Source organism: Asparagus officinalis, chromosome 5 (assembly GCF_001876935.1).
Source record: "Asparagus officinalis chromosome 5, Aspof.V1, whole genome shotgun sequence".
In the NCBI taxonomy this organism is placed as follows: domain Eukaryota; kingdom Viridiplantae; phylum Streptophyta; class Magnoliopsida; order Asparagales; family Asparagaceae; genus Asparagus; species Asparagus officinalis.
The window spans coordinates 84915996-84941906 of record NC_033798.1 but is presented as its reverse complement, the minus strand read 5'-3'; the positions used below and the strand labels follow the sequence as shown (position 1 = coordinate 84941906).

Below are 25911 nucleotides of genomic sequence, written 5' to 3'. Positions count from 1 at the left end.
TATTAGTCTCAGCGCGATCTTAGTGCGTAACATGAGTGCGGAATGGCCTACCATATAGGTATCCTAGAAGTAAGGCTCACAAGCCTCATCGCACCCTCGTTATTAGTCTCAGCGCGATCTTAGTGCGTAACATGAGTGCGGAATGGCCTACCATATAGGTATCCTAGAAGTAAGGCTCACAAGCCTCATCGCACCCTCGTGCGGACGGACTGCTAGATAAACCATCCAAATCTAACTCAATGGCCTGTACAAGTGGAATATCGATGCACTATCCCTGTAGTACTGAACTGAGCTCATCAACGATATCCAGAAGGTGTGTGTGTATAATATGTACTAAACTCTTTCTCAAAGTAATCGGGTCAAAACACATCATAATTCCTTTCAGCATACCCATGTGTGTACTACTATACTATTCGTGAATTTACATATAAAGAAGTGTGGCTCAAAACCCGCAAACATATCTCAAACAGATACAAAACAAAAATTCAGGCAACAGCCTTAGTAGTCGACTACTAGGCTTAGTAGTCGACTACACTGAGTCCATCCAGACTCTGTAATAACATATATCAGTATCAGTAGTCAACTATTAAGAACATTAGTCGACTACTCTGCAAACACATAGTTTCTGTTATACTCAACTGGGCACGAGTAGCCGACTACTAAGATTAGTAATCGACTACTCTGTCAAGACACACATTCTTTCGTGCACAAATAATGCTTATGTCAATTATACATATCATGACGTTAAAACAATATTTTATACTTGGCATATACAACAGGATTATCTGAATCATCAAATTAAATTATTATATCTTCCAAACTAGGGTTTAACATCCTAATCAAACAATTTCTTTAATTATCTTATTTGTAAACAAAGTGATTATCAACATATGATAAAACTACTCATGAACAGAGGTAAAATCCATTTAAACATGTTTATCTTACTTAGATATCACAAACCTAGGGTTTAAGCATGATTAATTAACATAAAAACTCAAAGAAACCTTCACGTAATATATCAATTATTTCAAATCAGCATATTTGCAGTTTTTTACAGAACATATTATTAGTTAATTGAGAATATATTTCTCTAGACAAACTCTATTTAAGAATAGTTTTTTGTTTTGGAAACTATATCCACATAGCTATTATTTGGCACTAGTTTGGTTTAGTTTGAAGTTTATATGATATCTCAAATTTCCAGTTAAAGGTTACACATGTGCATTAGTTTTCTGCAGAATATATTATTAGTAAATTGAGTATATCTTTCTCTATAAAAAATATTTCTTAGAATGGTTTTCTATTTTGGAAAATTGGTTCACATAGATTTCATTTGATACTAGTTTTGTTCAGTTTGGAGTTTATATAAAATCTTAAATTTTCAATTAAAGGTTACACATGTGCAGCAGTTTTCTGTAATCTATGATGAAAACAAAAACTAAACCTCTTTATAATTTAATTAGACAACAAATTAGGGTTAACACACAAGTTAAACATAATTATCAGGTTAAAAAATAAAAATTTAATCATCCCTAATGATCATGATCACGTTACTATCATAAACAATTAAGAAAAGCTAATGATCTAGCATTGAGTTAAGATTTATCATCAAAAATCTCATCTTTTTCATATTAGGTTAAGCCTTAAGTATGAAAACATTGATTAAATACTTTTATAATCATTAAAAACTATGGGGATGGGTTTGGATGCAGATGATCTTGCCTTATCATGTGTGCAAGCTTCTGAAACTGATGTGAAACGACTCCTCGTCGCCAAAAGTCGTAGATCTCACATTTTCCTCGCTTTTTGCCTCACAAAACGCTCCCAAAATCCCAACTTTGGGGCCAGGGTTTGAGAGAGAGGAAGAGGGGTTGATAGAATTTGAAACTCTAATAAAAATATGATAATTTTCTTAAAAAAACACACACATGTGTGTGTGTGTGTGTGTATATATATATATATATCAAACCCTAAATAAACCCGTTTAACCCGAACCAGGAAACCTAGTCTGACTAGGAAAATAATCTTTGATATTTTGGTTGTAACTTTCTCATCTGACCTCGGAATGAGGTGATTTAAGATTTGTTAGAAAACTGTTAAAGAGACCTATAACTTTGGTCTTTTGAATTTTTCAGATTCAAACTGCATCGGTATGTAAAATATATAAACTCTTAACTGGTTATTTTTTTAGATTTCTCTTTGTGCATGTTTTATGTATTTGCACTCATATTTTCACAAATATACATTGAATTGATCTCAAATCAATTCATATCATACTAAAGCATCAAAATATGTTATATTTTCACCATATAACATATTTATTATTATTTTTCACATAATATTCAAATTTTCGGGGTTTTACACCATGATCCATTAATATCAAAATCGTACTCTTTCTTCAGGAATCTTTCGATATTTATGGTACCTGTCAATACCAATTGTCAAAAATTTATGCCACTCATCATTAGGTGGCTCATTGAAACCGATCACATAGCTAACATTCCATTGCCTCTAGCTCAAACTCCACGGTTGTGCATGAGTGTCTTCAGTATAATATTTGTTGCCAACAAAAAATGGGCGAAAATATCCAGCATACAACATTGATCTCAAGTTCGTATTGAAACTCATGTCATCATTGCGAGAATTAGAACTAGGATATCTCTTCTTTAAACCATCATTTCTCAAATTGCATTGTGAAGTTGTGTAAGTGTACTTGTAATTCAAACCTGGGAGATCAACATAATCTTCCAAGTTCCAAAAAAAGATAATATCAAACTAACCTACATCATTCTTATTCTTAGAAGTTAAATTTCTCCAATGACCCTCCTCATACTCTTGCTGTAGTAGCTGAAAATCTCAGAGATATACCAAAATTGCAATTACCGACATAAGATTCTGACAACGAGACAGTAGAATTCAAAACCCGACAAGCCATGAGAGATAGTTGATTCTTCTCCCAATCCTAAAAACCCTTGCCAACCAATGTTGTGTTGGGATCAAAGGGAGGATCATGTAAATAGATAGAACTGTTCGTGAACGTGAGATACGTATGGAGCTTCCCTTCATCAGAACACCCCATAATATTGAGGCCCATGAATCTCGGTAAGAAATCAAAATCTTTACTTAATGGATTGCAGTTACTCGATCCACATACACTCTTGTATTCCAATTCAAGTGTATTGCGGAATGGGCTTAATATAGAACATGTACGTTCTCTCGAACCAAAACTAAATGACTTTTTCCTTCACTTCTAGCAGAAAAAGACTTGTTAGCTTGTGTTATCAATGTATAATCACAACCATTCTGATTGTACCCTAATACGGGTGCAGTATCAAAATGATCAGAATCATGCCATAAATCCTTGATCTTTAGACTTCCTTTAACAAGACTAATAAAGACTGTAGAATTCTTTTTCAGATTAAGCATGAGAACAGAAAGAAGCTTTGTATAGTTACCTAGTTGCCGAGAATACCAAAGTCGAGATCCTATCGTGCAGAGATTGCCATCAGGCTATGACCAATATCTATCCGGAGTAAACATTTCCGCACCAACACCAGTTCTTTGCGTCCTATAACCCATATTTTTAGGCATTACAATTGAAGAGACTTCGCAACCTCTATGTTTGAAGCCTATTGTAGCTTTTAGGCTAAATTACCAAATTGGTATTTTTATTCGACCATGTTTGCCAGTTTGATACATTTAAAAAATTCGGCGACAACAATGTATTTTTTTCTTGACCTTTTAGTCAATAAGGCACATTCTTCTCATCAGCGGCCAAAAAACAACTGTGAGTACGTGATGCTCATAAGACAAAATTAATGCTGACATGGATGCTGACATGGCTATGTTTTAAGGAGAATGCAGGAATTTAACTAACAAGGAAATACTAAATTGTCAAATACATCCGATTTGTCAGATCCCTCCTCAAGACTCAAACTTTCTGGGCAAGAGAGAGAGTTCACCCTCAAATCGGTAGTTGCAAAGAATCTCTCTAAAGGAGAGATCATGGATGTGATCTCTCTGAAGAAGGTGTGGTGGGTCTTCTCCATTGCTGCAGTCTTCAACTCGCGGAGGCAATTAAAGGTAAGACTTTGCATTTTTTGCTGCAGTCTTCAACTTGTGGAGAGCACATGTGACTTTGTTTTACAGTTTTCATTACCTTTAGTTGATTATAAAGGTAAATTATGGATATAATTGTGTTGAAACCATAAGATCAGGGTTTACTTGCAACCAATTTAAGGTTTTATGTGAAACCCAGTTTTTTTAGAATTGTTGATATTTTTTTAAAATTCATATGTAATTGAGGTCGATTATGGGTTAAAGGATGTTGAAATCATCAACTTAATGTTTATTTATACCAATTCAGAGTTCCACATGAAACCTAGTTTTGGGTTTTTTTCAAACATGTTGAGATTTTGGATAAATTAATATGTTTGTAATTAATATATGTTTAATTTTATGCAGATGGAAGTAATATTACTGGTTAAATTCTGACATGGTGACTATTTTAATTTTGAGAATTGTGATTATATCAATGGTGGATATGATGTTAAGTTCATAGACGAGGATGCAATTCTATTGAATTTCTCAGTGAAAAAGTAAGAGAATTGGCTACACGAATATGTTCACATTGTGGTATGGTGTTCCAGGCATTGGTTTGAATGATGGTGGTCAGATGCCTATATATATAGATTATGATTTGAATAGATCGTTATACATATGCTCGTAGGACAAGGATAATGGATATATTCAAATCATGGTATTGACGAGGCTCAGTTAATGGCAGATGTTAATGAAGTAGAATCACAACTCAACCAAGGTGATGCAACCAATAATCAAAGAGAACAAATCACAAACCATGCCAATGCACAAGGTGAAATAGCTCCAATGCAAGAGAATCAACCAATGCAAAAGAAAAACCCAAAAAGAGAAAGAAGTTAACACCAATGAGGAAAAAAGTAAGGATGAACAAGAAGAGGAGGATCCTATTCAATCTCAGATAATTCTCAACCAAGTAGAAGCTCCACACAATACCAACACTCCTATACACCAAGATTCATCAACTAGTGATGATGATGATTCAGTGGAAGATGAGACATATAAGATGGACCCTATTGAGGCATTTAATGATGAAGCAGACGAGGATGATGCTGAGGCATATGTTGATGAGTTTAGTGGCAAAGCTGAGAAAGGAAAAGGAAAACAGAAGCTAGTGAATGAGGGCAGTAGCAGTATGTCTCAAAATGCCAAAGCTGATGGATATGGTAGTGATGACTCAATGGACGGGGTTGATAGTGAGGCTGAGGGGGCTTTGATCAGTGATGATGAGGAGTTGCATGAAATTAGAAGAGTGAATAAGGATATGGTAAGTGCTGCAATTAGTAAAATAGTATTCAATGTTGGTGCTAGATTAGCAGATGATGATGAGGGACCTCCTACTAGAGTGGCAGAGGTTGTAAATACAATACACAATGCACAAGCTACTGACATGAATGCACATCTACTTAACACAGATTAAGTTCAAGGTAATGCAACTTCAAATACAATAGAGGAAGAGGGTGATGAGCTTAACACAAGGGGCACTGTAGACTATAGATCTAATTGGTCATCTTTTTGGTTGAATTATGAGGGAGGATATGAGTCTGAACAAAGAGATAGTGAGGATGAAGGTCCTTTAGATGAAAGTGACAATGAAGAACCCAAGCCTAAGCCTAAGCCCAAGCCCATGCCTAATCTCAAGTTTAAAAAAATACAAGTAAGTTGTTATCCTATTAATGAAGTTCATTTGGGTAATAGAACATGTTCATGTAGAGAATGGGAGTTGACGGGCATTCCATGTGCTCATGCTATAAGTGTTATCCTATTAATGAGACAGATACCTGAAGACTATATTGCACTTTAGTATAAAACTGAGAACTATGTAGCCACCTATGCCAACTTGTTGAGTCTAGTTGAAGGTAGTAGATTTTGGGATAAAGAGGGAGAGGGAATGATACTGCCACCTAATATTACAAAGAGGAAAATGAGGAGGCCTAAGATTGCAAGAAGAAGGGATCCCAATGAAGAATCAAGGACAACATATAAGGCTTCAATGCAGGGAATACCAAAGAAGTGTGGGCAATGTGGGTCAACTGACCATACAAGGAAGAAATGTTCAAATCCACCCCCACATGTTCAAACAAAAAATACTGAAAATATACAAGTAAGTTTATCTTTTCGTGGATGTGAATTTATTTTTTCATTATGATATCATATGTGTATACTTTTTACTGCTTGCGCGCTTTTCAGACATCACAAATGGCAACTGAAGGTACAAGTCAAACCAGAAAGAGAGAGAGACCAAAGGAGAACAAGAATAGCATTGGTTAATTAGCAGAGGAAATGACAAGACAAAATATTCTGTTACCAACATCAATGTTATTAGAGAGAAGAGGTAGAGGTAGAAGCAATAGTGCACAAGGGGTTTTAGGTATAATTTATTTCCAATGTACAGAGCTATAAGTCACACAGAGGCCACAATTATCCAAGGACTATCAACTCGATCATCAATCAATTTCAACCAAGTTTGAATTAAGTGGATGTAATTTCTCTTTGTTGGTTGGTTGGTTGTTGAATATGTTTAGACATTATCTACATTTTGTCTAGTTTAAACGATAGTTTATGTATGCTACATGATGTTTTATGTACAAACAATGTTTATGTATGGTATAAAATTGATGATGCAAATAGTTTTGTATGTTTTTGGTTTTTGGGTTTGTTTGAAGTTGAGTTCAGTTTTTTGTATTTGGGTTTGCACGGGTTTGGAAGTTGTGTTGTTGTTGTTGTTGTGGGTTTGCACAGGTTTGAAGTTGTTGATGTATGATCCCACAAGGTTTTGTACCTACAGCAAAGGGGATCATGTTGTTATGTCAAAGGAACATGCTTTAAAAGCTACATCACGTACAATGCATCTGCGTCAAAATGAAAAAAAAATTACAGCATTTCATTTGAAGAGTACATCATACACCATTACATTTCCATAGAAGAGAGCATCTCATACAATTACAGCTTCATACTCATACTATTTACAACAAACAATCCTAAGCACATTACAACAACCCTAAAACCAAAATTACCATCTCATACAATTTGAGCTTGTTCTTTTGAAGTTTGATCAGATCCTCGCATCTTGTTCTTTCCATCTTTAGGTTTGAAATCTCCAATAAATAAACACCAGCTTCTCTTTGGCACATGCGTAGCTCTTTTTTCGTCTTGGCAATATCAGCATGGTATTCTTTCATCTCATTCTCACTACGTTCAATCAATTGATCCTTCAGTATATAATTATTCCTCAGGTTCAAGATTTCTTCTCTCAATATAGGGAACAAGTGAGATGCCACATTACATAATTGACCGTCAAACCATTCCCACAACCACCATTCTAAAATTTAAAATTTTAAAAACATACTATTAGTCATAAAAAATCAAACAAAATTTAAAACTTGAACACTCAAAAAGAAATTTACCTTATAGTTTCGGCATCTGTAGAACTTCCTCCCGAAGTTTCCGTCTGTCATTGATGTATAGTAGTCACATTCCGCTCCACAAGAACAAATTTTTACCCAGTATCTCTTTGCTGCTTCATTCCATTTCCTAATACAACTCAAATTGTTAAAACCGAAACCATGCTTGAAGGTTAATCCAGATCTAAACTTGAGCATGATGAGGCCATGTTGGGACTAGCACTAATTTGAATTAGATTTTCTAGTTTTTGAAGATCTGAATGAAAGGGGAGGAGGCAGGATCTCAAACCCTAATTTCTATTTCGTCCCCAATTTGTGTGTGAGTGGGGAAGAGGAGATTTCAACTAACTAGCCACATCATTAACATCCTACCATGTCAGCATCAATGTCAGCATTAATTTTGTCACGTGAGCGTCACGTGAGCCACTTGCAGTTGGTTTTTGGCCGCCGACGAGAAGAATGAGCATTATTGACTAAAAGGCTGAGAAAAATACATTGTTGTCGCCGGATTTTTTAAATATACCAAACTGGCAAACGCGGTCGAATAAAAATACCAATTTGGTAATTTAGCCTTTTAACACCATCAATGCTTGTTTCTGAGATGTAATGTGGTACAAATTAATGGTGTTAAAAGGCTAAATTACCAAATTAGTATTTTTATTCGACCCCGTTTGCCAACCTCCAACCTCCAACCTCTTCCTTAAGTTGTTTCAAGAACCCCCAAACTAAAGGTGTTATTTCATTCTAACTTACGAGGGTTTTGTGGGTTCTGCAAAGCCCTCTTAAGTGTGGGTGGACGGTTTAAATGTCACAAAACCCGTTTAAGTTTTGTCAGGAAAACCCCCCAAATCAAGCAGTCGAGAGTTTTTCTGACAAATGTTTAAAGTTGATATGGGTTTTCTAAGAACTCCAAAACTTAAAGGGGATGTTTGCGAGAATGTGTGTATAAAAGCATATAGTAAGTATACTATGAAATCAAAGCCCATAAGAGAGTCAGATAACATAAGAAGTATATCCAATGGAATACTTAATTCTTCATACCGCAAAAAATACTTCAATATCAAACATAAAAGACATAATATGATAAACAAAAGTAAGTAACATCAAACCTAAAATGAAGAAATTGCTTGCCCTGCTGCTATTCTTGAACTTTAGGGGAATAATATTACCTAAAGAAACAGGTACATACTTCAAGATAGAGTAGATACTTAGTTTCTTTTCACCTATAAATACTATCGAGTACCATAAACATTTCCTATGACCAACACTTTAAGAATCAAAAAAGCAACCTAGTTATGCGCACCCTATTTACAAAATTTGCAGTTAAAATAACTTAGAATCTTTGTCCAGTAAACTACCAAGGAAAGAACATGTAAGCAACATGCCTCCACTGCAAAATTATCCCCGCATCCAGACATTTTCTCATAGCTTTAGGGTAGCATTCTGCATCCAAGCATGTCCACATTGCTTTAGGTTAGTATCTGCAGCTCCAGCATCTCCACCTTTCTTCACAAGAAATTCATCGCAATCAGCTCCTTTGACCGTGAACTCCATCAAAAGGTCATCAAAAAGCATCCTCAGTGAGGTTCTAAATTCTGGTGAGCAACTCTTATCACCCTCATCGACGTCCTGCACCCCTCCTTCAACCAGACAGCCAATTTGAGCACCATCAAGGTAAGCTCTACAAGCCACAAGGATAGCTCGCCCATGCTTGCGGAAATGCCCAGCAACAAAGTCCTCAAAATGCTGCAAAGATATAACCATAGGTGACATTTCATGTTCAAAGCTACACATGCAAAAACAAGTGATTCCATTCATAGGGAAAAAATATGTATAACTTAATATATGGGTAAAAAATTTTAAACCTCTTGAATTTCATCCTCCACTATTTGGGATGTGTGTAAATAGAGATGAGTGATGAAAACCATCAACGAGAAAGCCAAGGGGTTATAACAAATACTTATTATTGAGAACTAGTTCTTATCAATTGATCTATATGTGTGAGTATGGGTATGTGTACATATATCAGTAATTTTTCACCAAATTACCATGAAATTTGAGGGGGTATTGCACCCTCATAAAAATTGTGCATTGGCAAAAACTGCCATAAACTTTTTTACTCTAAAATGTCATGACCAGCAACAGGTAGTTTAAGTTGCCAAGTGTGTTGGTGCGCGGGCGAGCGTGCATGCCCATGTATACCCACTCTTCTAGAATCCCTCCAAGTTTGAGATGCCAAATGATCTTTTAGGTTGCAACCTCAAATCTAGTCCTTATTTTTCTTGGCCATGATTCAGACACTAGTTAACAGAGGGTTTATTAGTTTGACAGATGGTCATAAAACTTTGTCAAAACTTTCATTGAGCCTTGCTTTATTGCGGACCGCATTTTAATTAGAAAAGATTGAGAAATGTGATCGATGTTATGGTTATCACTTATCATGATTAGTTTTTGTTTTGTTTTTTTTTTTTTTTGAAAAAGGCATGGGTGTGTATAGTAATGGAGTGAAAAAAATTACACATTGACACTTCTCATACTGATTATAAACAGAGATGATATATCACTGACCTTTGGTGGCCTCCGCAATGAATACAACATTGTCTTACAAGACAAAAGGAAGGTGGTCTCATTGTAATGCAGGGAACTCTTTTCTCCATGCTCAGTGTTTGCTGACAGTGCATATCCAGGCTCATTAAAGAAAGGCTTTGCATTCAGGACAAGAGCTTGAATAGACACTAAAACTTGCAGCATGGTTGATTTGGATGGGTCCCACTTCTCACACCCACTACCGGACCAAGTGCCTAGAAGGCTAAGGCATACCTTTCCACAAGCATATAAGTTTGGATTAAGCCGAAGTCCACCTGCGTGGTAATTTATCATCTGCAAGGGGTGGACATTTCTTAGATATTCAAATTCTCCTATGGTAATAATGATAGATAAGAGAGGGCTGAGTCATTTTTACCGGAGGAGTATTGGGATAATCAGAAGGAAAGTAAGCGTCAAAGAAGAAGAGACCATCATGGTAAGGAGTTCCAGATGGTCCTATGATAACAGCCCTCAGAATGTCCATCCTATCTTCATAAACTCTAACATAGATTGTTTCTGTTCAAATAAAAAACAGAAAACCCACACATTAATGTATATGGAGGACACTGGCATCATATAATATAACACATTTTTAAACACAAAACACGGAGGAGGTATGTTTATCAACATATGTAAGTGGGCTATTAATTTAAATAGACCAAAACAAGCACTTTGAAATAAAAAAAAAAGCAATTGTAGTGCAAAAATTTTCATAACAAAGTCATTATTCTCTATGGAAGAAAATATGAAATGTTATAAGCAAATATAAAATATAAAGATGAACAACAGCGAAACTTCAAATCTCCTCTATAGAATATGACTGGTTCCACATGTTGCTCTTTCTCATGTTCCCCAGTTATATGAGACTGTATGACTACCAACTAAACTCGCACGCAATCATATTCTCGCCCGCAAATGCAAATACCCATACACAAACAAAGCAGTTGGGAAAAAAAAGAGGTAAGGTTTACTGGGCAGTCACAAAAAATAATGATGGATCATGGAAAAAACTTCTAAGTTTACAAGAAAATCATACAAAGGACAAGTATAATCACAAAACTCAATCTTATTGCAGAGCATAATATAGAAGATAAAAACTCACCTGGCAAATCTTTCTCCAGGAGTTTCCACTCATGCTGAATTCTCTTTGCCCATTCTTTTGATGGCTGTCATAAATATTCCATGATATGAACTTAAAATATACTTGGAAAAGAAACAAGATATAAGCACCACAACATTACTTATGGAACTACCTCTTTTACAATTCTCATCCAATTCATGTGCTGTGGATTGGCAAAATAATGGTCCAAATGACCTTGAACTGTATCAAACTGTTTAAACGCTTTGAATTTCAAATCAATTGCATCTTCAATCACTATCTTTGGCTGACTAGCAATTGGCTTTTCTGGAGCTGGCCTCTGCAACCATGGTACATCTGCTTCAATCCCAGTTGGCAGATCCAAGACATCAAATTTAGCAGCCAAGCTAGAATTATAATCACTAAAAGCTAAATCTGTATCAAATTCAAATCCTTCATAAGAGTCATCATCATATTCATAGTCATCATAGTCATATCCATCAGAAAAGTTGAAATCCAGTGCCCAGGCGGTCGAACTTTTAGGCATATCCACTGGAGTAAGAGCAACATTATCAGAGGGATGACTTGTACTAGAACCCACATGTTCAATGGATAAACCATCCTGCAATACACCATTAAAATTTCATATGAAAACAATACCGTTAACTTTTTAAGATTGATTGAATTAACATTAGTTCTGCTCAAACACTCTCTAAAGATCAAGAAATTAAACATCATCCTCGCACCTTTTCTTGCTTCTTATAATCCTGGCCAAAATTCATAGGCTGCTTGTTCTTGTAATCCGATGAACTTCCCCCAATAGACAAAACTTCTGGATCGTCATCTTTATCCAAGTCAATTATCTCATGAGGAACAACCTAGAATACAGACAAAAGACAACTTTAGAGGACATAATTCTTCTGTAGCAAAAATTTAGATTCATAGCAAACTTTGAAGAACTACTAAAAAGCAGCATAAGATAAAATCATCAAGAACAGGGAAATCATAATATTATAGTCAGCGAAATGTTTCATCTTTATGTTGTTGGCTGCCTTTGTATCTAACAAAAGGCATTTCTCCGCGTAGGAAAATACCAAAGTGGTTACAAAGTTTCTTTAATTTATTTGATTGACATAGATTATTCTAAGGTTTCTTGAAATGTAAAAAGGAATCAGAAAGATAATAAGAAATAGAGAGGGGGAAATCAATAAACAACGATCACTACCTACCAAAGTTTATCTAATTTTATGCAGACGGTTTATAATTTCCGGATCCCTTGGCTCAAACTGAGTTTCATCCATTTTGGAGAGAATTTGCAGTTAATTGATAATTGTGCATATGCGAGACTTCACAATTCAGGGAAGAGATCTTACTTTACCCTATCTTATTTGATCTCCTTCTTCATTTAAATAAGGTTCATTTGAAGAGTTTTGCTCAATAAAGCTATAAATCAATTAGATGAAAATTTATACATTGATCAAAGCTCTCTACTATCTCTATCGCATTCATTCATTTCTAGATCGAAAGCTTCCACCAGCATTATAAACTCAACAAGAGTTTTCATTATAGACCCAACATGGCTATTAATTTGTTCCTACTGTTCAGGGATAACCTTTGCAAGTAGAACATTGTCTCTGTTCTAAATTTCTGCATCAATAAGTTGAAAATGTTTCCTCTGGGATAAAGGATGTCCATGACCTAGTTATAGCGCTAAGTGATGAGATGAAGCAGATTCTACTAAAATTCTGGATAGTGGCACACAAAGAGCTTCCAGACAAGTTTTAGGAAGCCACTCAAAAGTTAAGCAAGTATGGTGGGATTATAGCATCCAGCTACAACTGACAATATAAACAAAAATTTCAATTGATAAAAGCATGCAAAGGTCAAGGATTAGAAGTTAGTGATATTAACAGAACGTTACAACCTTGAGACCAAGCTTAGACTGATATTGGCCCTATCTATTTCGAGCTAGTTATCTTGAGTCAGGTTTTTCCCATAAAAAGAGACAAAATCTAACCCAAACAAGAACTATCCTCCAAATATATAATGGTGTATCTAGACTGTAAATTGGAAGTATCTCTAACAATGTAGTTAATGTTGCAAATTATTTGAGGCAGTTAGTAACAAGTTAAAATTTTCAAGAAATTTAACAATGTAGGCAACAGGCGCTTATATTCTTCTAAAAGCTGTTTTATATTTATAAGAATTTTCAAGGTCTTCCAATTACTGTACCAAGCTTCTAAAAAGCAGACATTTCAAAAGCTGAGCAGCTTTCCAGAGCACCTAGGAAGGCAGAGCATATTTAGTTGACCTCTTTAAAGAGATGGTTCATACCAGCTACAATGTCCTTAGCTGTACACCACTGGTCTCAAAATTATACAAGGATAAATTTAATAATAAGCAGGAATTTTGTGCGAAACTGGACCATACTCTGATTCTAAAAGACCAATACATTGAAAATGTGCAATCCTTTTTTCTTTTCATGCCCTCTTCCGAGATGTTTTTCCTCGATAGCAAACAAAAATATATTTCCCAATACCTTGCTTTTATGATAAAGTAATTCCTAATTCTGCATTCAGATTGTTAATTATAGCAAAAATAACTAAACAATGATCGTTCTGACTTAAGGGGTTTAATCTGGCATTTGAAAAGATGGTACATGGAACATAACAACATGTATAAGTACGGCTATGACTTCCAAGCAGCCAAGTCTGTTTGAGCATTTCGAGAGTTGTCACACACTGCTTACGTTGATTGACTACAGAATCTATACCTATAAATCTATGATAACACTCGTTATGAGTTATGGAGCTGAAACCCCTGACCGCACATTGCAAATAGGATTCAAGGACTGATTATAAGATCCTGGCTTCGCCACTGATTATCCAAATTAACAATTAGCAGTAGAACTACAATCTTACTGCAGAGATAAAATTGAACAAACAATCCAAAGACACTTGGTCATATACGAAAGCATTAAAAACGGAATTTCCCCAACCTGGGTTCTCCTCCTCTTCTGGTTATTTGCATTCCAAGAAGAAGAAGAAGAAGAGGGCGGGCCCGACAGCTCAATTATATCGAGATCCTCGTCCAGACAAGACGAGCCCCCAGCAAACAGACAGGGCCTGCATCAGACGGAGACCGTCGGAAATAACGAAATCAAGGACTAAAAATTTTCAAAAAAAAAAACCTAATCGATCGTCAATTCTCACTTGCTGCTCTGAGCGGCGAGCTTCGCTGCCGGCGGCGTCGGCGATCAGGCAGGTTCTGGGGTTTCAACGAGATTCGGTCGTTGAATTTGCGACGAAAATTGGGGAAATCATTTGGGGGAAAATGAGAGAGACTACAGATGGGGCCGGCGGCGGCGGCGGCTCCATCGAGATCAGCAGGAGCGCGACCGGCGAAGATCGGCGATCAGGCAGGTTCTGGGGTTTCAACGAGATTCGGTCGTTGAATTTGCGACGAAAATTGGGGAAATCATTTGGGGGAAAATGAGAGAGACTACAGATGGGAGAATGAAAGAAAAGGAGAGACCTTTGGCGTTCTCGCTTCAAAAGCGCCCCGAGCTCGGTCCCTATTTATATATACTGCTCTGATTATTATAATGTATAATGGTTTTTGTCGATCAGTCCTTAGATTTTACTTTTTTTGCTGTTAGCTTTACATTTACGACGAACTTTTTCCCAAGTGTGAATGACGTCATAAAGAAAAGTGACGTAATCAACGCATAATAAGTGGCAAGTGAAGTCACTTCGGGCGGTAGTTCGACTGTTTTAATAATTGGTGCGGATGGATTTAAGGCAAGAGTGACATCTGACGTGTCGCGGTGGAGGGTGGTCATGTCGAGTGTTCGGTGTTTGGGGATCGCAGCTGATCCCATCCACAATTCCGAGAGCGGGGATGAGTGAGATCTTCACGAGATTCCAATAGTTCACTGCGGGCGAGAAGTGAGAAATGCTTTCTAGATAATCCGAAGAATAAATTCTCTCAAAAAATTTAAAAAAAACTTTTTTTTTTGAAGAATTTTTTTGAAGAATAAAACATCTAATATTACTTTTCTAGATAATCAGAAGTCTCAAATGGCCGACACGTCGGTATGCAAATTACCCATCAAAAGCCTCTATTTTTTTCACACTGATGTCTGGTGACGATTTATTTCTACTTGGATGAGAGGCTTCCTTTGAAATGAAGGAGGAGATAAAAAAACATATTTGATATTTATTCTCTTTGATCTGGGCAAATTGATAAATTACTCAAAATCCAGCATCCTCTTCAGCTCTAACATTTCTGCAAAAGATCAAGCAACTCTTGTGTAGCCTCATTGGGTGACACAGTTATGTAGCGGCCCACTTCTTATCTAGAAAGTCCTTTGTTCATCAGTCAGCAATAGTTATCAAGTTTTTCAAGTTTCTTATTTATGGAAATTGAAAGAAAAAAATAAATGGTTTAAAAATTACTTGAGTAAATAGTTATAGAGCACACAGCGGAATCAAATCAAATAAAAAAATACCTCCTGCCATTGTTATCTAGGACGATATGCAAACTCAGATAATTAGATCAAAAGTAGAGATAACCTGAGCACATTAAATAGCCTAAATCTGATAGATGAACTATGGTTGTATTTATAGGCTAGGCTAGGATTCTTCTGTTGTTATAACTTGAATTTTCTTAAAATATCAGACTTCTTGAAGGATAAATTTTCTGTCTTAAAAGATAAATTTTCATCCATTAGAGAAACTATCTATTTGATCTTATCTCAATCCACTACAGTTCTTTATAGGATTAGAAAATCAAATACCATAACATATCATGTAGGCCAAAACTTTATCCAGATACAATATTCTCCCAATTAGTCCACAAAATACAAATATCTCATAATTGACAATGAAGTATGTTCATAATTAGAATTCATGCCATTTAGTAGTGGATAGCTCCCACTCAGATAAGGAATCTAATGCACAAAATCATAGCGGTCAAGCTCTTAGTAATAACGAGTTCTTCCTTCCATGTATCACGATGCATAAATTCATTATGGCTGCGTTCGGGAGCTAGGATTTAGATTTGGAATGTTGATTTAAAATCAAAGGATTTTAAATCTAGGATTTGAAATTCATGATTTGATTGAATCTTTTGTTTGGATGTCTTTACAAAATGCAAGGATTGAAATTAAAGATTTGAAATATAGCGTATGCATGCACTTTATTATACATGATCTGGGATTTCAAAATTGCTGTTTTAAGAAAATTTATGCTTTCTCTTAACTCTTCAATATTTATGTGGACATTAACATTTATGTTGAGGTAAAAGTTAGGATAAATTTCACAAAGCCCCCTGAGAAGTTTGGCCCATTTAAGATAAACCTTGAAAAGTTTAGAAATTGTCACTTAACCTTTGAAATTATAAATACTCATGCAAACATCTCATCCTTCATGAATCGATACGAGAGAATACAAACAATAGTAATAATGTTCAAAATATTCATTATAATAGCATTTTTTTCATGGTAAAACCAAATGTGATACTGATGCAACAATTGGACACCATATCGCAATGTATGACACCAATGTAATACTGATGCAGCAAATCATTAAGATGGCCCCATAAATTAGGGATATGCCAAAAGGGGGAAACTGTACCGATGGAATAAGCAAGAGATCTTGGGTCAGACCTAGCATTAACATTGACAAAATTCTTAGCCACCACTGCATCAACATCCATAGCCATAGCCTTGAAATATGTGTAATATGTGTATTTGGGCTTTCAAATTCTCCTCTCTAGAATAATTTGCTTTGAAATCTCAGCCCACCTTAGAGTCCAAATTAGATATTTGGATTTGAAATACCATGGATTTTAAATCCATGGCCCAAATACAAGTTCCCAAACGCAGCCTATGTGGTCAACTCTATGAGCAAACTTTATGAATGACTTTCTACAAGTCACTCGGGTCCTAATTTAACTATCCCAACCAATATAATTCAAATATGAAAACTTTATTTATGCACAATAAAATTAAACTTTATTCTCCAAGAATATCCATAACATGTCTAAAAATAACTAGAGAGAAAACAACACATGAAGAGCTAAATCAATCTCGCATGCTCCACATGACTTACAAACTGTTTTGTCAGCAATCCTTTAGTCTTGGGATCATCAACCATTAGGTCGGCATTATGTGTTAAATGGACACAACACTTTACTTCATGCTCTCTCTAACACTAAGATGCTTTATGTCAATATACTTGTCTTGGCTTACATTTTTATTAGTTTTGGAGAAGAAAACAGCCACTGAATTTCACAATAGATCGTCACTGGCCTCGCAATAGAATTGATGATTTTGAGGTTTGAGATAAAGTTCCTCAACCGTAATGCTTGTGTAGTGGCTTCATAGCACACAATAAACTCTGCCTCCATTGTAGATGAAGCAATAATTATTTGTTTAGTACTCCTCCTAGATATAGCACCTTCGGCGAAAAGAAAGACATATCCTAAAGTAGAGTATCTTGAATCTACACATCTAATAAAGTCTAAATCTGAATAACTGACCACCTCCAAATGATCTGTATGACTGTAAGTCAATCTGCAGTTCTTGGTTCCCTTCAAATATCACATGGCCATTTTAGCAGCCCTCTAATGCTCCATACCAAGATTACTCTAGTTTAGACCTAACAATCCTATTGCAAATTTGATGATAGGTCTAGTGTAGACTTGTGAATACATCAAATTACCCATGGCTGATGCATAAGGTATGCTCCTCATTGATTCCTTTTCCAGTTCATTTTGTGGACATTGATCCTAACTGAGTTTATCCCATTTGATGATAGGTACTGACATTGACACATAATCTTTCATTCAAAAATATCTCTAATAATTTTTCAATGTAGGCCCTTTGAGGTAGTCTTAATTTAGGCCTATCTCTATGAATTTATTTGCCAATGACATAAGAAGCTTCACCTAAATCCTTCATTTTAAAGTTTTCAAAGAGGAATTGTTTTGTCTCATGCAGTAAACTTAAATTACTGCTTGCAAATAGAATATCATCCACATATAAGACTAAAACATAACCTTGCTTCCACTGACCTTAAAGTATATACATTGATCAACGATGTTCTCAGAAAATCCATTTGGGGAAACAATGTTGTAAAACTTTCTATACCATGATATAAGGCTTGGTTTAGACCATATATAGGTCTCTTTAGCTTACAAACTAAGTTATTATCTTTTTCATCACAAAATTCTTCTGGTTGCCTCATGTATACTTCTTCCTCAAGATCCCTATTTAGAAAAGTTATTTTCACATCCATTAACTCCATATCAAAATGGGCCATTAAAGCCAAGATGACTCTAAATGAATCCTTCTTAGAAACTGGTGAGAATATTTTATGATAATCATTCCTTTATTTTTGAGTGAGACCTTTGGCTACAAGTTTATTGCTATATTGCTCGACATTATCAAAAGCGTCCCTTTTAGTCTTGTAGACCTATTTATATGGTTACAACGCCTTTTAGTAATTCGACAAGATCCTAGGCTTGATTGCTAGCCATAGATTCCATCTCTTCCCGCATGACATTGTACCAAAAAGCACATTGATCTACATTCATGACTTGTGAAAATATACACGGATCATGCTCAGAAATGATGTCAAAATCAAACTCCTGAAGATATACAACATAATTACTAAAAATAGTTGATCTCCTTTCTCTTGAGGACCTTCTTAATCCTACCTCTTGATTTAGATCAATGGGAGGTTCATTATGAACTTCAATTTTTGCGCTGATTACTGTTGGATTGGTTTGCTTGTCAAGGTCATCTACTTGATTTCCTTGAAGAATAATCAATTTCTATCTTTATGCAACTCGATTTCCTCATGCGCTCCCTCAAATTCTATCCTTCGAGGAAATATACTTCCACTAAATTTAGAATCCTCAATGAATTTAGCATTTCTAGCCTCAACTACTCTTGTAGAGTGTGAAGGACAATAAAATATCCCTTAGAGTTAACTGGATAGCCGATAAAATAACCATTTATTATCTTTGAATCAAGTTTCTATATGTGTGGATTGTAAATCCTCACTTCTACTGGACAACCCCATATATGCAAGTGATTTGAACTAGGCTTCCATCCTTACTATAGTTCAAATGATGTTTTGAGAACACTTTTAAATAGAATTCTATTTGCACTGCAGTTTTCAAGGCTTCACTCCAAAGAGATTCAAGAATATTTAGAATTACTAATCATGCTCGTCAATATGTCAATAAGCATGTGATTCATTCTTTCTCATACACCATTTTGTCGTGGTGTACCGAACATTGTATAGTGGAAAATGATGCCCTCTTCATTGTGAAATTTTACAAATGGATTTGGTATTTGTCCCTTCTCTGCGTACCTACCATAGTACCTTCACCTCTATCTGATTTACATTTTTAATTTCTTATCTTTTTATTTGTTTTAGGTCTCTTGTATTACATTTAACACAGATTATGATTTAAAAGATTACAGTGAAATAAAGGAAAAAATTATATTTCATGGGGTTTTTTCTGTGTGCCGATGGAGTGTCGATCTTATGCTTTGTTGATGATCTGACCAATGCAATGAGTCTCTTGCTGATTAGAGGTTGTCGAAGATGCTAAAATCCAAAGAAGTTGACTGAAAGTCAGCTGTAGATACCAAGTCTAAATCTCAGTCAATGTCGATTCTAGGTTGTGCCAAAATGAATAATCTCCCTTCTTATAGGCTAAGAGAGTGTTAGTGACCCTTAAATATGGATTAAGTGGGCCATTAACATAGGAGTTAATGGAAATAATCGTTTTCTAAAAAAATAGCTCTTGAAATAGTCAATGGCGAAGTTCTCCTATAACAGTCAAAAGGCAAAGCTCGCTTAGCAGTTCTTGGCGAAGCTTGCTAAACAATTCTGGATGAAGCTCTCTAGGTGGCTTTGGGCAAAGTTTCTTCTAGCGAACTTCACTAGAACGCGGACAACCCACGTTCTTTGAGACGTAGATGACATGGTCTGCTTAGGTCTTGAGGGGTGAAGTTCACTTGAATCTTAGGGGAACTTCGCTATTGTTTGGGTGGGTTTTAATATGGCCCTACGCTTGGGCCCATACGAAGTGTTTAGCCCATGTATATTCATTTCTTCTTCTTGGGCTAAGCTTGAGCATATATTTTGACCATCGACAAGATCCCTCAAAGTTTTCGAGATCCTACTTTTGACTTGTAACAAAGGGATCGAAATACTTTAGGCAATAACTAGAGGTGTACTTTTAAACATAGCTTGAGTCGTCTTACTCGAGCTGAAGTTTGCATACTTTAGTCGCTAGAGGTGTAATGTCAAACATAGCTTCCTTAGTCATAAATTTGTCTTGATTGGACGCTTGGCAGCTTTCGTATTTGCCTAATTCTATATTTGGAGCAAAATTCATTTGGCCCTAGATTGGAGCGGACCTCTTGGAATGGAGACATTCGCTTTTTCCTGAATTTTGGGTGAAGTTCGCTCAATTTTGGTCATTTGAGCGAAGTTCACCGATTGATGAGGTTCACCAAGGCTATTGTCTCTAGATATGAGCCTTGATTTATGGTTAGGATTTCTCTTTAGAGTCAAATATTCAGTATGGTTCACAAAGTACTCTAAGATTTAGGCTATTTTTTGGCCTCTATGTTTGGTCCAATCACTTCCCATAAAACATGTTGTTTGTTATGGGAAGTCGTGTTTAGAGAACTTATAAATAACTCCTTTCATCCTCATCTTTTCTCATCTCAACTTCTCCATGTCTAAGTCTTCTCCAACACAACCAGAGAAGTTATTTGATAAAAGGGCAGAGATTATTTGACTCCAATAGGAGTTAGCATAAGTGAAGGGCGATTTTATGGAAGAAGTCCTTGTTATCCACCTGTTGGTCGATCTGCTTTAGGCCAAAAAGGCTACGCTCGGTCAAACTCTCAAGAACAAGTCAGAAGCATGTTATGTAGTCCACGACAGGGACACATAGAGCTTCAAGTTTCATGTTCTACGCAGGACTGTTCTGAGGCTGAGATGGCGCTTCAAAAAGGACTCATAAAGCTCCACAAGTGAAGACTCTGAACGTGATTAAGTCTCGCAAATGTGGACCTAGAATGTAATTAGACGTCATGTATTTTTCTCGACCTCAACATCAAATTTTTCCTGTGCGGCTAAGCTTTGTTCCACAATCTTAGAAGCTTGGTGTAGCTCCTTTATGTTCCTTAATTGGAGCTATTCTTGCCTTTCGTTTCTCCTCCTTGCTATTTGATAGTTGTTGAGGTTGGAGGAATGAATGCTCACTATCTTTGTAGTTTCAAGAGTCTGAATTTTGCTTGTATGTGGCTTTATGATCAATAAAAGAATTATGGGTTTTTTTTTTTCCATTTGTTTGATCTGTGCACGATGTACTCCTTGTATATGTGGCGGAGTCTAGGCTTCATATGTTGGTGAGAATCATTGGATAAGACTTTAAAGCCTTCGGGTGAAGTTTGCCCAATTCTCATACTTTGGCGAAGTTCGCTGAGTCGGTCAAGCGAGGCTCATTCAGTATTTGGACTTAAGTGAAGTGCACTAAGTTTGTTGAGCGAAGCTCATTCAATCTTTGAGTGAAGTTTGCTAGACTGATTGGTGAGACTCACTAAAAAATTTTAAAATTTTAAATCTTTGATTTTTGTGCGAAGTTTGCACGAAGTTCAAAGCAAGATTCTCGGGAGAAGTTCAAGGTAAAGATATCTGGGTGAAGTTCGATGAAAGCCTATAAATAGACTGTTTATCTTCTTTTCTTCTTCTTCACTCTGTTTTCAAAACCCTAGACCCCTTTAGAATTTTTGAACCTCCACACTCCTTAACTCTTTGGTTCAATGGCCGACTGACGTCAACTTACCAAGGGAAAGAACTTCACCGGCGAATCTCTCGATCAAATGCCACCATGGCAATGCCGAAGTTAGAGATGGCCTCAGGTAAACTCGAAACCCATCAACGGTGAAGTTCTTTGATTTGCCAAAACAGCACCTTTCAGGCTTGAATAGTACCTTAGGGCACTTAAATCTACTTCATCATCAATGGGAGGCTTTCAGGACCATACTTGATCTTATTCATGGGTTTTGCCGGTGACAGCGAAGTCTTGTTGATCGCCATCAATGGCGTTCTATATGGTGAACTTCGCTTTTTGGGTGAAGTTCACTAATTGGTCCATTTGGGCTTCTTGAGCGAGCTTTGCCTGAGCGAGGTTCGCTAACTCAGTCCATTTGGACTCTTGAGCAAATTTCGTTGTGGGGTTGAAGTTCAATAGTTATTATACGAACTTCACGTACCTCACCAATACTTAGCCAACTTTAGTGGAGCTAATATTGAGATTGACCTTTGCTAGTGAGCGAACTTCTTCTTGGAAAACTTGGTGAGTTTCGATGGTGGGCTTTAAGACTTAGTTGATTGATTTTCTTTTTCTTTCTTTTTTTTTATTTGTCTTCTAACCCGTCTTCTTCCACTTTTTGTGCAGTTCCTCCAGAAAATACACTATTAGCCCTAGCCGTCGTAACCACTTTAGGCATAGGACAACATGATGGTGGGTGGCTTGAAATCCAAGGGCTGATTTTACAAAGAGAGCCGCTTTGGACTCAGCGTTGTTGGTCTCCGCCCTGGTTCTGTTAAAGAGGAAGCTCATGCCAATGAGGTTGTAATCAATTTGCCCAAATTGACGAATAGTATTCAGAGAAGGGTGCCCTGTTCCCTGGCTGGATCAAGTCAACCGGTACCAAGTGTTGGGCACGTGTGATCAACTTTGCTCTCGACATTTTGGGGGAGAAACTATCGAACTTGGGACTCTACTCTGCAATACGAGCTTCCAATTTTGGCATCGATATTTGTGCGCTTGTGTTATATAGCATTCTAGAGCTTTGCCAATAACATGTTTTTCACTCTGCAGGGGAAATTGGTATAGCTTTGCACGAGATGTTTGAGATGTCTCGGTTTCCAATGGGAGAACGACCATATGAAGAGTTCTTCCCCAGAAATGCAGAGTTAAGGACCATGGAGCACTTCGCTCATGTTGGTGAGGTGTTTCCGGGAGCTGGTTTGCCACTTTTTCATTTGTCATTAGACGGTTGCGCATGCTACACATGGCCCCTATGTTGCCCGCGTGCACTGGCGAAGTACCTTTTCCGGAATGGAAGTAAAAAGGAAAAGTTGAACCAATCTCTGTGGCTACTTGGCTTGAAGTAGAGAACAAAGTCTTTAACCACGGTCCAGTTCATCACACTGCTGACTCGGATGAGTGTGGGTTTCATGCTGGGGATATCTTTGAGAGTTTTCACCCTCAAGCGAAAGAACTCATTTCTGCTCGGGCTTTGTCTGCAGTATTTATGTCAATCTGGCTGAAAGGTTGCATCATACCCTCTCGGCCAAAGGACTGCGTCTCAATCAGAGTGCTCTATCCCGCGACCTTCCTTGCTCATGGATACAGCCTGTGTTTGCTTCCTGCTATGGTCAGCTATATTCACTATGGGCTAAGGGAATTGGCCACTGAATATCTGAATTAGGAGGAGGGATGTCCACAAGAGAAAGTTATTAAATCATGGAATTTTCTTATTGTTCCCTTGTATATTCGCAATATAATTTTTATTTTACATGAATGACCATGCCTTTACAGGAATTAAATACCATGCACCTCTTAATTGGGGTATGAAACATTAAAGAGATTTTAGCATTTGTACACATATTATTATGATCCTAGAAGCAAGATATTCCAACCTTTGTTTCTGTATATTTTCTCTACATCATTACACATATTATTATGATCCTAGAAGCAAGATATTCCAACCTTTGTTTCTGTATATTTTCTCTACATCATCTCTTTGTTTTTGAGCTTTGGGCCATCAAGATATTCCAACCTTTGTTTCTGTATATTTTCTCTACATCATCTCTTTGTTTTTGAGCTTTGGGCCACTTTGCAACGTGCCCTTCTGTTGATTGCATCCCAGTAAAATTAACGAACGATGAGTTGTAAGGAGCTGAAATACAGTTCATTTAACTACGCAACACAAACAGATAATATTGCACGTCAATTTTCCATCTCAATCTCATTTTTCATCAGGAAATGTTTGTTTTGGTTAATTAAACAATGAAAGTGACCTAGATAAGTAAACAGATAAATTTAAACATGATAAAATCGCATAGAATTGAAGAATGGGTTTTGATTTTACCTAGTAAACAACAAGAGCAATAGCAATAGAATCTTCGTCCCAAAATTATGGAAGATCAAACTAACCTCACCCTTACTTACTTCGTTAACATTCATCAGTAATAAAATTTCATTAAACGTTGATTAATAAATGGGTATACCTGCAAAACTCAAATGCAAGGTTATCTATATAACATGCAAAATATTAAGGGAACCCAAACAGAAGATGTGCCTGAAATATTATTATACATAAAAAAATGTGCCTGAAATCATCACATAGGCGCAAATCCTACGAACCAATCCTTATAAACAAGATATCCCTAAGAAAGTTACATGAGACACATTACCTATTATTATAAGTTCAAGCCATCATTTGTTGATACAATACTCAGATATATACATGATACTAAAGTTTTCGAGTTGGATACAAGCACACATACCACATTTATTTACATACATACCAGAAGTCTCCATGATCTGCATACAAGCACACATACCACATTTATTTACATACATACCAGAAGTCTCCATGATCTGTTCTACGCAACACACGTTGCACAAATTATAGGCACATGAAACTTAAATACAAACCAATAATATTGTAGATTAAGTTTGAAGCCCTTGTAAAAAGAACACGGTTAACTTATTTAAGAAAGGCGCTACAATCAAATCCCCTTTCGGCAAAACCTGATATGAGCTTTGGGAAGAGTTTAGAGAGCATGATCTTAAAACCAGTGGAGCTGTTGGCTTGACCACTAATACATGTTTCTTTTTCAGGTTCCAACGAAGAGCCTAGTGGAGCGCCATCCATGTAAACCTTGCAAGCTTGGAGAATATGATGTGATCTACGAGTAAAATGCTCCTCCACGAGCTCCTCAAAATTCTGCAAATTAATCAAGAAGCACTCTTGAGCAAGCTCAATGAATTTTCCTCTTTTATCTGAGTTCAATCATGTGTTAATTATTTGCCTAACTAAATGAGATGGGTGTGTGATCTAACATCGAGACATAAAGTAAGTCATATGAACATATAAAAGATATGGAAGACCAGAATTGTTATCAATGCATGAAAACTCCCAGCCATGTTTTTGTCCAATCAGCACAACTAAGTTGAACATAAAAGTCATAAATTCAGCATTTGCAAGTGAGTATCACAGTATCAAAGTTTGACAAATATCCCAATAACTGGAAACTAATTGGCAGTAGTTCAGTCAGAAGGAATAAAATGTTCGAGAGAAATATAACTTGTGAACGTGAAGAAACTTGCAGCTAGTTCTAGCATGCTACTTTATCAATGGATTCAATTTTACACTTTCATATTTTTTATCTTCACCTTTGAGCTCAAGCAGCGAATCCCTGATCCTCTATATTAGATTGAAAAGTTTAAACCCAAATTATAGCTCGGATCTCAAAACTTCTATCTGGAGAATATAACAGATTCCAAGCTACATTGTGAAAGCTTACAAATAAGAAAGATTTTCCAAATTACCTTAGGTGGCTTGCGTAATATATAAAGCATTGACTTGCAAGAGAGCAGGAAGGCATTCTCATTATAGGTAATGGAGTTCTT

The 25911-nt window shown here is 36.4% G+C and overlaps 2 protein-coding genes across 4 annotated transcripts in view; one reads left to right on the top strand and one right to left on the bottom strand.

Annotated features, from left to right (window-relative positions):
* The window catches only part of LOC109842102 (probable ubiquitin-conjugating enzyme E2 24), a 30352-nt gene continuing 13003 nt past the window's right edge, over positions 8563 to 25911 (bottom strand). Inside the window, 12 exon segments of the mRNA XM_020411014.1 lie at positions 8563 to 9248; positions 10071 to 10382; positions 10465 to 10604; positions 11191 to 11254; positions 11342 to 11788; positions 11913 to 12044; positions 14165 to 14291; positions 14379 to 14415; positions 14528 to 14740; positions 24804 to 24819; positions 24989 to 25225; positions 25831 to 25911. The exon segment at positions 25831 to 25911 is cut by the window's right edge and continues 11 nt beyond it. Coding sequence (XP_020266603.1) covers positions 8925 to 9248; positions 10071 to 10382; positions 10465 to 10604; positions 11191 to 11254; positions 11342 to 11788; positions 11913 to 12044; positions 14165 to 14291; positions 14379 to 14415; positions 14528 to 14740; positions 24804 to 24819; positions 24989 to 25225; positions 25831 to 25911 — 2130 coding nt within the window. The 3' untranslated portion in view covers positions 8563 to 8924.
* LOC109839977 lies at positions 21346 to 23794 on the top strand. 3 transcript variants are annotated; one of them, XR_002246771.1, is made up of 3 exons: positions 21346 to 22560; positions 22663 to 22836; positions 23089 to 23794. XR_002246771.1 is itself a non-coding variant. In XM_020408453.1 (2 exons), exons 1-2 carry the CDS (start codon positions 22093 to 22095, stop codon positions 23382 to 23384), a joined length of 327 nt encoding a protein of 108 aa, XP_020264042.1. In that variant the 5' UTR covers positions 21364 to 22092; the 3' UTR covers positions 23385 to 23794. The 3 variants fall into 3 exon arrangements, 1 of the variants encoding a protein (XP_020264042.1); XR_002246770.1 differs by having other exon boundaries at positions 21346 to 22123; positions 22663 to 23794; XM_020408453.1 differs by lacking the exon at positions 22663 to 22836 and having other exon boundaries at positions 21364 to 22123.